This window comes from Equus quagga, chromosome 11 (genome assembly GCF_021613505.1).
Source record: "Equus quagga isolate Etosha38 chromosome 11, UCLA_HA_Equagga_1.0, whole genome shotgun sequence".
Classification (NCBI taxonomy): domain Eukaryota; kingdom Metazoa; phylum Chordata; class Mammalia; order Perissodactyla; family Equidae; genus Equus; species Equus quagga.
This window is the reverse complement of record NC_060277.1, coordinates 93,622,799-93,634,581: the sequence shown is the minus strand read 5'-3', so window position 1 is coordinate 93,634,581 and position 11,783 is coordinate 93,622,799. Positions and strand designations below refer to the sequence as shown.

Genomic DNA, 11,783 nt, shown 5'->3' with positions numbered 1-11,783 from the left:
AGGCGAGGGGCTGGGGAGGTGATTGTAGGCGAGGGGCTGGGGAGGTGTTTTGGAGGGAGAATCAGCCCTGAGGATGAGGGTGCAGGATGACCACTCCCCACCCCCTAGGCTGTTCAAGAACACAGCTGGAAACTGGGGACCTGGTGTGTTTTGTTTGGCCCCCAGAGTATTATTTTTTTTAACTCGAGTAAATGGTACACCCATACAATGAAATCTGTATAGCCATAAAAAAGAATGATGAAACTCCTTATGTATTCGTATAGAACGATTACCAAGATTTACTGTTAAGTGAAAAATCAAGGCAGAGGAAAAATAGTATACTGCTATTTCTGCAAAGAAAAAAGGAAATAAAACCTCCTGAATTTGTTTCTATCCAATTTCACATAAAAGTCTGGATTTCTTTTGAAAAATTGGAAAACCTGGCAACACTGGGCTGGCCATACAGAGTAGCCTCTATTGGCCAGAAAGGCCAGCAGCTGCTCCTTGGGTCTCTAGTTTGCCACAGGCCCCACCACTCCTATGTGCCTACTCAGCCAGAACTCCTTTACCCCTGGAGATTACCTGCCCGGCTCCTGCAGGCATCTGGGATTGTGACCCACCTGCTGCAACTTGGCAGCCTCTCTCTCCATACTTCATATCACCTCTGGCCCTCAGCCTTCAGGCTGCTGCTGACCAAGGAGATGTCCTGGAGGGAAGCCAGCCCCCTCACGGCTTCCACTCACAGGCCCTCTTCCTCTCTCAGCTCCAGTGGTTCAAGCGCTCATTTTCCCTCAAAACCATCCTCCGAAGTAAGAGTGTGGAGAACTTCCTCCTTCGCTCGGGCTCTGAGCTCAAGTGCCCCACCGAGGTGCTGCTGACGCCCCCAACCCCGCTGCCCCCTCCCTCCCCACCACCGGCCTCCACAGACAGGGGCCTGTCCACCCCAGCCCCCTCCCCCTGCCCAATCCCAAGCCCCCTGGCACCACTCAAACCAGTGAGGCTGCACAGCTTCCAGGAACACGTCTTCAAGCGAGCCAGCCCCTGTGAGCTGTGCCACCAGCTCATTGTGGGTAGGTGCCTGAGACCCTGAGGTGGCAAGGGAAGGGGCCGAGGTGCATGCTGGGAGTGGGTCCAGGGAACTGCCTGACATTGGGGCCTGGCTACTCAGGGCTCCCAATCCTAACTGTGCCCCTCACCCTGGCTGGACAAATGAGCACCCTTGGCAGGGTGGATGCCCAGCGTTGCTGTGTTTACTAACAACACAGGCTTCAGTGCCAGTTCACATCCCGACTGTATGAGGGGTAGGCACAAGGCTCCAAGGCTGGCATGAGGATGCCCAACCCCCGCACTCTCCCCATACCCTACCCGCCTCCTTTGCTCCTCGCCCATGGGTGCATCCCCTCTTGAACAACCTCTCTTGCCGAACCCAAATTCTTCCCAGGAAACTCCAAGCAGGGCTTGCGATGTAAGACCTGCAAAGTCAGCGTCCACCTCTGGTGCTCCGAGGAGATCTCCCACCAGCAATGCCCAGGCAAGACGGTGAGTGGCGACCATGCGAAGACAGCTGGCTGAGTGCTCCCAGGACTGGCATGTGGGGGAATGAGTGCACCTCAAGGCTAGTTCTTCCTGTGGGGTGGTCCTTGGCCTTGGGCGAAGCCAAACTCTCGGTGAGTTGTGACCTCCCCGTGCCCTCTCTCTGCCCCCTCTTGCCACAGTCCTCCTCCTTCCGCCGCAACTTCAGCTCCCCGCTCCTGGTGCATGAGCCGCCACCCGCCTGTGTCACAAGCAGAGAGTCCCCACCCACGGGTGAGTGTCCCCCAGTTGGCCCTGATCCCAATGTGGTGCCATGAGAAACTCATGTATTCCTCAGATGGGCACCTGAGTCACGTGGCACTGCCAGTTCTTGACACTGCTACCACTTCCCTTCTCTGGATGCTCCTGTCCTGAATGTCGGGTTCATTCACTCATCTGTCAACACTTTATTGAGCACTTACTAAGTGCAGGCACTGTGCTAGACACAAGGACACAACACTAAAGAAGGTGGAGTTCACGGTCTAGGAAGGGAGCTATCCATCTAGAAATGGATGATCACACAAACATCACTTAGTCATCATTCGGATGAACGCCTGAAGAGAGACAGGCAGGAAATAAAGAGAGGATAAAGCAGGCACCGTCCTCATTTGCACAGACATGAAGGATGGGGAGTTAGTCCCCTGAGGATCTGGGGAAGGCTGGTGTGGGCAGAGGGTGGCATGAGGCAGGAAGGGGCACACAGTTAAAGAAAGGACGGTGTGGCTGGGGCTGAGGGAGTGAGAGCAAGAGGGTGCAACGTGACGATGGGTGCAGAGCGGGGCCCATTTTAGAATTGTTCTTTGGACTTTATTCTAAGGGCACTTTTTGTGTCCTTACAAGAGTATTCTGGCTCCTGTGTGGATTGGAGGGGCTGGAGCGGAAGCAGGGAGCCCAGTTGTGAGGCCGTGACGGTTGCTAAGAGAGTTTGGTAGCTTGGACCAAGCTGGTAGCAGTGGAGATGGAGAGAAGTGGGCAGATTCTGGAAATGTCTGGGCGGTAGGACTAGGTGATGGAATGAATCTGGGCAGTGAGGAGAGTGAAGGGTCAAGGCTCCTCCTGGTCTCTGCGTGGGCACCATGGGAGGACTTGGAGCTCTCACTGGGATGAGGAAGACCTGAGAAGGGCAGGTGAGGGGAGATGGGGAGTTCGGCCTAGAGCATGCTGAGCTGGGGAGCTGCGGTGGGGGGAGCCAGGACCAGAGATACGGGGCTTCAGGGCAGAGCAAGGCTGGCAGCTGGGTGCCTGGCCTTGAGGGTGGATCCTTGGCAGGGGCCAGCGGGAAGGTGGACCCTGTCTACGAGACCCTGCGCTATGGCACCTCCTTAGCACTGATGAACCGCTCCAGCTTCAGCAGCACCTCTGAGTCCCCCACGCGGAGCCTGGTACGGTGGGCACCAAAGGAGAGCCTTGGGGGCAGGGGTCTCAGGGTGAGGCTCCAGAGGCTGAGCCCTTCCCTCTCTCTGACCCCAGAGTGAGCGGGATGAGCTGAATGAGGATGGGGAAGGCAGCATCCGCAGCTCGGAGGAGGGTCCTGGTGACAGTGGTGAGTGGCTGGGGACCAAAGGGCAGGAATGGAGCACAATGTGAACTGCTCCCTGCTGTCTCACACCCTGGCCCCACCCTGGCATCCCCAGTATTCACAGCCCCAGCGGAGAGCGAAGGGTCAGGAGCAGAGGAGAAGAGCCCTGGACAACAGGTGAGATTATGCTGGCACTGAGCCCCCCCAGGCCAGGCAGGAAGGGGATGTCGCTTCTTCTTGTCGCTGGCCCATAGGTGGGTGAGAGCATGGTGAGTGGGGCCATCACTGCCCCATCATTTATCCTCAGTCTACACGGACAGGCAATGCCAGGGCGGGTAGGCACGGGGAGCAGGGGCTGTTACCCCTCCCACCACTGGCCTAACACCTATTGCACCCATTCCTGCTCCCCCAAGGGTGGGAAGCTCCAGGGTGCAGCAGGCAGAGGAGTATCCCCCTTCTCCATCCCTGGCCCGGTCCCCCCAGGGGTGTGTGAGTACAGCAAGTGGGAGAGTCTGACCTCTCCCTGTCATTGACCCAGGAGCACCGTGTCCCACCTCCTAGCCCCCCAAGGTAGGCAAGGTCAGGGCAAAAGGATAGTGGGTGGAGTGAGGAGGGGGTTACCCTCCCATCACTGACCCAGAGCTTTTCCACAGGTCCCCAAACCCCCCCTGCGAAAGGACGTGGGGCCCATGTATTCCTACGTCGCACTCTACAAGTTTCTACCCCAGGAAAACAATGACCTGGCTCTACAGTAAGTCCTCTTTGCGGCCCAGCCCCACTGGGCAGCCGCCTGCTCCCACCTCAGGGGTCCGCAGTCCCAGAGCTTGCAACATGAGTGGAAGGGGGCCCTTCAGGAACCTCCTTGCATGCTTGAGGCTGCTCAGCCGAGAGAGGAGCCGGAGCTGCACAGAGCCCAAGAGTGATTGGTGCTGATGTCTCCTGCCACCTGCCCGGGCTCTGTCCTCCAGAGTGCCTGCCATACCTGTGGTCACACAGTGTCCTCTGAGGGCATCGAGAGGCCTTCCTCAGCTTGGGGGCCACGCAGGGGGTCTGGGGGCCCAGGATTGTTGGGACGCAGAGAGGGCAGGTCCCTTCTGGCCCATGTGTTACCCCAGCTCTCTCCTCCCAGGCCTGGAGACCGGATCGTGCTGGTGGATGACTCGAATGAGGACTGGTGGAAGGTGACTTGGCAGGGGGTGCAGAGGGCCCATGGCAGGCGCCTCAGCCAACCCCTCTCTCAATGGGCACTGCCCCACCTTCTCTCCAGGCCCCAAACATCTCCCCTTCTGTAGCCGCTGGCACTGGCCAAGCCTAGGACCAACCCTTGGGCCTTGCTCTCAGTTTGATCCTCCCTGCCTCAGCTTTGTCCCTCTGCCCACCTTGTACCCTTTCCAGACCAGAAGCCACCTGGCTGCCGGGAGGCTTGAATGAAGAGAGCCCAGGGTCTGGAGGATGACGGCATGGGCTCCGAGTGGGCACTGGATCTAGAGAAAGTGGTGCGGCCGGGGGTGGCGCTGGTGCTCATTGCCAACCTCGTCCCCAGGGCAAGATTGGTGACCGGGTTGGCTTCTTCCCAGCCAATTTTGTGCAGCGGGTGAGGCCAGGCGAGAACGTTTGGCGCTGCTGCCAACCATTCTCCGGGAACAAGGAACAGGGTTACATGAGCCTCAAGGAGAATCAGGTGAGTGCCTGGGCCCTGTGGTGGCTGGAGAGGTGGACGTGGGAGAGAGGCAGCATGGGATCTGGCTGGGTGAGTGCCCTGGAGGAGGATACTCACAGCCTGGCAGCAGCAGGGAAGACAGGTTAGAGGCGGTGGGACGCAGGGTCCTCCTGTCCTTCCCTGCTGGGGAACTGGGGCTGCTGACCAACATAGGCAGGGGCAGCTTGGAGGAGGGGAGGAGCCCTAGATTAGGAGTCTAGAGGCTCGAGTTCGAATGCTGGCTCTGCCTCTGGCTTGTGTAAACTTCTCCCTCTGTTAGCTGCCCTGCGAAATGGGAGTGGGGCCAGGCATGACCAGCTGATCTCAAAGGTCAGCACTAAAGCGCTATTCAGTATCTGCTGATGTCCTGGTCTTTCTGCTGCTCCCTGTACTCTCATGGGATCTGCTCCCATCACCCCAGCGGAGGGCTCCATCCACATCTGATGCTGGTCCCATCGTCCCCTGGGATGGCCCCCTGGGAACCATCAGCAGGACTCGGGCCAAGGGCTGCAGGCAGTGCCAGGCCTCAGCTCCATGTCTCTCCCGCTCAGATCTGTGTGGGCATGGGCAGGAGCAAGGATGCTGACGGCTTCATCCGCGTCAGCAGCGGCAAGAAGCGGGGCCTGGTGCCAGCCTATACCCTGACTGAGATCTGAGAGGAGCCAAGAGGACCCAGATGCCACCCCTGCCCATGCCCAGCCCTTGCATCTGGCCCTGGAGGGGGAGAAGGCCTCTGCCCACATTTTTCCTCCCTCCGCCTCTCTCCTAGGGGCCACTCACCGTGGCTTGGGAGCCTTTGGCACTGAGTGGGTGGGGTGCCCTGAGGGGGTTGCTCCTCTGGGACTTGGGGGGTGGAGAAGGAGGAGAAAGTGAGAGATGGGGGAAGTTCCAGATAGGTCCCCCCAGTGCCAGGCACCCCCTGTCCAGTTGCCATGCTGAGTCCAACCCTGGGGGCATTCCTGGGGAACGTACCTGCTGCTTCTTCCAGAGAGCATTCCTGTGCCCACACCACCTTTGCATGCCTGACACTGCCCCTCTGCTTGGGTCTATGTGTGTGTGGCCATGCGGCTGCCCCTTTGGAAGTGGGGCCTTGGGAAGGTCCTTCCTGGGTCCCTCAGCCCTCCACCCTGGGTTGGGAGGGTCCTGAGTCCACCTCTTGGTCTCACCACCTCTGTCACTCCATCAATTCTCAGGAAAGTTCTGCGGGAATCTCTCCCATTACTTGAAACCTGGGCGGACAGAGGAGGGAAGGGCTGAGGTCCGGGGAGGGTGTGGCAAATCAGACTGTGCCCTCAGGTAGAACAGTCACCCCAGAGCCGCCTCACCTTACCCTTGTCCACTGGAAAAGGACACCCAAGAGCGGCTTGAACACAAAAACCCATCTGAGAACAAAAACTGACCCATGCTTGGTTCAAAACGATCCCCATTTCACTGTTAGGACTAAAAGCCCCCAGCGGCAGGACCACCAGCCAGGGGAGCCTGTGCTTCTCAGTTCCCGTCCCAGGCCTCCCAGGCTCCCCCAGGAGCCCCACCCTCAGGACTGACCTCGCAGTGGTCCTTCCTCACCGCTTCTTCCAGGCTGTGCCCAGGACAGGGCTGTCGCCTTGGGGGTCCCTTTTCTGGCTGTATCTGCTCCCTTGTCCTGGACACAGAGCTGTAGGAGGAAGAGGGAGTGGAAGACAGACAAAGAAGGTGGAACATTCTGTTTGGCCACGAGGAAAGGAAGGGGCTAGACAACCTGGGGGTGGAGTGGGCACACATAAAGGGGATCCTTCCCTTGCAGGTTGCTTTTCTCTGGTGCCAACCTCCCTCTCCTCCCAAGCTCAGAGCCTCCTCCTCTTGTGCCCCTGATCGTGCCAGCCAGTGCCCCATCCTGGGCACAGTCACACCCTCCCAGGGAGTGGGAGGGACACATCCTCATTCCCACTGGCCCCTGCCCCACTGCTCCCCTGCAGAGGGGGGGCTCAAGCCACACTGCCCTGTTTGCTGCCATGAGGCCCCCCCAGCAATGTCCCAGGGGCGGGCCCAATGCCCACTGTACATGAGGCTGCATGATGGGTCTGCTGGGGCACTGCAGAGCCCCCAGACCCCTAAGTAAATGTTTCTTGTCCCAACCTGTCTGCTCTGTGTATCTGCTTGGGATAGAGGAAGGAAAAGGGCAAGGAGTGAGGAGGGGGCTGGAGATACTGAGAGGGGACAAGCCTGAGGAGGAAGAATTTGTTGATCTCAGAGAGGAGGGGTGTGGGGCTGACACTGCAGGGGTCTCCAAGCCTCCTCACTCGCTTCCACCCAAGCAGCCTGAGATCGGTGGGATTTGGGAGGTGTTTGGGAGAAGGGGCTGGGGAGAACCAAACGGGAGAACGTCGTGGAAAGGACCTGAGGAAGTGGGGGTGGGAAGAGGTCTGGGAGACGCTGGAGGGAGAGAGGGAAGGGTTGCGGTCGCTTTCTGGTCGATGCGCCCCTGAGTCGCACAGGGGGCGGGCACCATCTCAGGATCACACACGTCCGGACTGTTCTCGCCCACCCTCCGAAACCAGCCCCGAAACCAGTTCCGGGCCTGGGGGCTCAATACCCATCGGAGATCAGTCCCATCCCCCGCAGCCCCCTAAGCCCGAGGCAAAAACGCTGGCAGCGGGGACAGTGGCGGACAGTGGGGCCCTGAGATGACTCAGTCACGCCCGTCATCGGGAGCCTGGCACAAAGGGGGCCGGGCGGCGGCGCCCCTCCCGCCGCGGTGCCCGCCGCCCACCTGCCGGCAGAGCAGCCTCTCTCCCGGCCGCCCGCCCCGCCGGCCTGGCCGCGTCACCGCCGCGGCAGGCACGTCCTAAGCTATTTATAGGCGGAGGGGAGCGCGGAGGGAGCCAGAGGCTGGCTGCGGGGGTGCCAGGGCACCGCCGGTGCTGCCAGAATGCAGAGGGGGTGAGGGCTGCTGCTCCTCATAGGCACCCATCCAGTTCCGGCTTCCAGCCTCCCACCCCAAAGCAAGGTAGGCCGGGTGGGACCAGCCCCTGAGCTTTCTTTGGGCCCCTTCACCCAGGGAAGGCGCTAGAGCTTGGAGGCGCTGGGCGGGCGGAGCAGGAGGAGGATGACTTCCCCCTTCCTAAGACCCCTGATGGTGAGAGTGGAAAAAGGGGTCATAAACCCAGTCCCTAAGGCTTAAAGAGAGGGGAGCTTGCATAAATAGGCAGCTACTGTGCCGCAGGAACCATGCCAGGGATGTCTCAATGACCCAGTGAGGAAAGTGGTGGTACCCCCTTTCACAGATGAAGAAACTGAGGCAGAGATTTTAGGTGACTTAACTAGGGTCATACAGATTATCCAGGCCAACCTTTCCCCTTTTATACATGGGGAAACTGAGGGCCAGAGTGGACTAATAACTTGCACAAGGTCACCCAGTAAATTAGTGGTCCAGCCAGTCTTAGAAATCATGTCCCTTGGCTCCCAGTTTAGCTCTTTCCTCACCCCACCCTGGGGCCCTAGTGCCTTAAACCAACAAGATAGAAACACCCTGACATGCTGGGCCAGGGGCTCCAGGAATCAAGACCCCCATCCCATGGGAGACAGTGAGAGCCTTGCAGCCAAGCCTTCTGTACACCCCACTTGTGTCTGCCACCAGCTGGCCTGGACCTCCGCCTCCTCCCCAGCCCATTTGCCGCACTGCTGAGCACAGCAGCTTTTTCTGGTGGCTGAACCACTGACAGCATGCTCACAGCCTGGGGGCTGGGAACAGCTGGTGCCCCCACTATAGCCTCTGCCCTCCTCTGTGCCCACTCCGGGGGTGGCTGGGCCAGCAACACCACTGGCCTGGGGCAGAGGATGCCCAGGAACCTGCTGGTGGTGCCAACCCACATTTGGCTCTGTTGTCTGACCCACATCAGCCTGAGCTTAACCTGTCATGTACTGTGTGGGGATAAATTTTACCTAGGCTTAAGGGACACGCAAAAAGAAGGGACGTCGGGGAGCCAGAGACAGGAGGCCTCAAAGGGCAGAGAGATGGATACGGGGCGGGGGGGGGGGGGGGGAGACAGACAGAGTGATCCCTCTGCGCAAGCCCACCCATCTTGCTAGTGCCACTCCCTTCGGCCCCTTCGGCCTTCTTCACCCTCCATCCTTAACCCCCTCCTCCCAGTGCTTGGGGCAGGCTGGGGGCATGTGGTGTACTTCCAGCCTCAGCCCTCCCTGTGCTGTGTGGGGAGCCAGCCAAGGTGGTCCCTCTCTTAGCCTCAGAGAGAGCACCAGGAAGGAGGCCAAGGACCCTGTAACCCCTCTCCAGCTCGTGGCCCTGCAGCAGCCGCTGAGCTCAGCTCCCTGGCTGCAGCCCACTCTGAGTCACACCCTCCCACGTACGGAGGAATCAAAGGCAGGCGCTAGCGTCCATGCAATGCTGAGATTCTAGGGAGTCAGGGGCCCCTCCCGGCCTCAGTTTCTTCCTCCAGAAAATGAAGAGTTGGACTTGCTCAGGGAGTCTTTACCTGGGGGCCATGAACTCCTTTAAAGGGCATGCAGAATTATATGATAGGACCAGGTGTATGCTCTCGAGAGAATGGACACATCTTTTAAGCAGAATTTCACAAGGCTTCAGGACCTGGAAGAGATCCAGCAGTTACTTTAGGGGACCTGCCTGCTAAGGGGACCTCCCAGGCACTCCTCTGGGAAGGAGTTAGAGGCCCATGATGGCAAGAGGTGACCTCCAGGCCTGGGGTGAGCTTAAGAAAGAAGTGACTAAACTCAAGGCTTTCTAAGAGAGAAGCTCCTATAACCTGGTACCCTTTCCCTCCCCACCCCCAATAAGCAACAGAAAGTCAGGTGGTTGCCCATACCTGCAGCGACCTGTGGGAGAACAGCACCATCTCCTGGTTCAGGCTGGGAACTGGTTTCTGTGCTGCAGGCTCAGGACCCTGATGAGGGTCCTGTGCTCGGGTTACCTTATTCTCCTTCCTGTCGTCCCTCTACTGCCTAGAGGGGGTGGAGGTGAGTGGCCTTCAATGCCCTTGCTCCTCTGGTCCAGGTCTGGGAAAGAGGTGTCCCCCGCTCCAAGCTGGGAGCTTGGCCAAGGCCCTTCCCCTTCTAGGCCACAGCACCCCCACTTGTGATGGCAAAGGACTGGAGCAGGAGCTAAAGGAAAAAGTGCACACAGGCTGCTGCAGTGGCAGCAGGGACCCCCGGTCAGTGTCCTCTCACCCCAGGCTCTGGTGCACCTGGGTGCTGGTGGAAGTCATCTGGGCATTTCTCATTGAGTCCGGGGTTCCATGCCTTGGGCTACGCCCCTCTCGCACCCTGTCTAGAACTGAACAAGAACACTAGAGGCATATCTGGAGAGGGGTCTGCTACCCCCAAGACCACTTTAACCCTGCCTTTCCCAGGCAGGTGTGCAAGGGAACAGCTACCCGGTACATCCCTTGAAGGGTTGGCCTTCGCACCCCAAAACGAAGTTCAGCAGAGGGATGAAGGGCAGGGAGGTAACCAGGATGGGCATGCCAGTCCTAGCTGAGCCCAGTACTAAAGGTGGTAGCCCCAACCCAGACCTCTCAGCGGAGTCAACACTCTTGTTTTCTTTTTTTTGAGGAAGATTAGCCCTGAGCTAACACCCACTGCCAATCCTCCTCTTTTTGCTGAGGAAGACTGGCCCTGAGCTAACATCTGTGCCCATCTTCCTCTACTTTCTATGTGGGACGCCTACCACAGCATGGCTTGACAACAGATGCCATGTCCACACCCAGGATCCGAACCGGTGAACCCTGGGTCGTCAAAGCAGAACGTGTGCATTTAACTGCTGCGCCACTGGGCCAGCCCCAACACTCGTGTATTTAACTGGCTGACAACCCCTTCCACCTGGATATCTGTCCCTCAGACCACCATCCACTCAATATATCCAAAACTCAACCCTTCGAGGTTCCTTCTCCTGATCACCAAAGGTATCTCCTGCCCAGTTCTCCCAAGCTCAAGGCCTTGGGACCAAGCCAGGCTTCTTCCTCAGCCCCCACAATCAATGTCTACAAAGTCCCATTTTACTTCTAAACGTCTTGAATCCATTTTCCCCACCCACGACACTGAGCATTAGTTCGGGTTGTCTGACTCCAACCCATCACTTCATGTCTGCAAAATGGAGAAAATAACCACCCTGCTTTACGTTATAAAGATTGCAGTCAATAATAAGGCAATGCAAAGTGCCCAACAGTACTTGGCTCACCGAGCAACTACTTCATCGAAAAACTTATTGGCAGTTATGACTACCAGTTAAGTGGCAAAATAGCACCTACTTCCTATTTGTAAGAGGGGTATGAATTCATTAACCAACTCACAATGGCTTAAGACAGCGTTTTCTATGTTATGTGCCTTTATTCCAATTTCTGCTAAGCCTTTTCCTTTGGGCCCTATGTGATGGGTATAAACCAAACCTGATAGGACAGAAAAAACAGTTTACAAGTTGGGCTGCTCAAAACAGCTTCAGTTACACTACAGTAAGGCTGTTTAAAGGCAGCTCAGTAATCAGCAGTTGGAATACAGTGTCATAGCTTCCAGACTGGTGGTAGTTGAAACCACCATTGTCCTGGAGTTCTAGAGCAGTCTATTTCAACCTTGGACTTGAGTGCACAGTTGAGAAGTGTAAGCATACTATTGTTGCTTTTTTTTTTTTTTGAGGAAGATTAGTCCTGAGCTAACATCTGCTGCCAATCCTCCTCTTTTTGCTGAGAAGACTGGCCCGGAGCTAACATCCGTGCCCATCTTCCTCCATTTTATATGTGGGACACCTACCACAGCATGGCTTGCCAAGTGGTGCCATGTCTGCACCTGGGATCCGAAGTGGCGAATCCCAGGCCACCGAGAAGCAGAACATAGCAACTTAACCGCTGCACCACCGGGCGAGCCCCATCTCTGTTGCTTTTTCAACAATGTGACAACTGTGTCACAACTATTGGTTCCCAAGCAACACTTGAGACCGCCTCCGAGGTGCCACCCCTGTTCTGCTGAAAAGGGCAGTTTTGAAGCACAGTATTTCGGAGGCTTGGGTAG

The 11,783-nt window shown here is 57.7% G+C and overlaps 1 protein-coding gene across 2 annotated transcripts in view; it reads left to right on the top strand.

The window, feature by feature from the left end:
• Positions 1–6,876, top strand: part of STAC2 (SH3 and cysteine rich domain 2) — a 12,923-nt gene extending 6,047 nt beyond the window's left edge. For both annotated transcript variants that reach the window (XM_046677692.1, XM_046677691.1), the window contains exons 2-11: positions 743–1,049; positions 1,421–1,518; positions 1,695–1,785; positions 2,821–2,933; positions 3,022–3,094; positions 3,186–3,247; positions 3,724–3,821; positions 4,200–4,251; positions 4,614–4,751; positions 5,321–6,876. In XM_046677692.1, the coding sequence (XP_046533648.1) occupies positions 743–1,049; positions 1,421–1,518; positions 1,695–1,785; positions 2,821–2,933; positions 3,022–3,094; positions 3,186–3,247; positions 3,724–3,821; positions 4,200–4,251; positions 4,614–4,751; positions 5,321–5,425 (1,137 nt within the window). In that variant the 3' untranslated portion in view covers positions 5,426–6,876. The remainder of the gene's footprint in view (positions 1–742; positions 1,050–1,420; positions 1,519–1,694; positions 1,786–2,820; positions 2,934–3,021; positions 3,095–3,185; positions 3,248–3,723; positions 3,822–4,199; positions 4,252–4,613; positions 4,752–5,320) is intronic.
• The last annotated feature ends 4,907 nt before the right edge of the window (positions 6,877–11,783 follow it).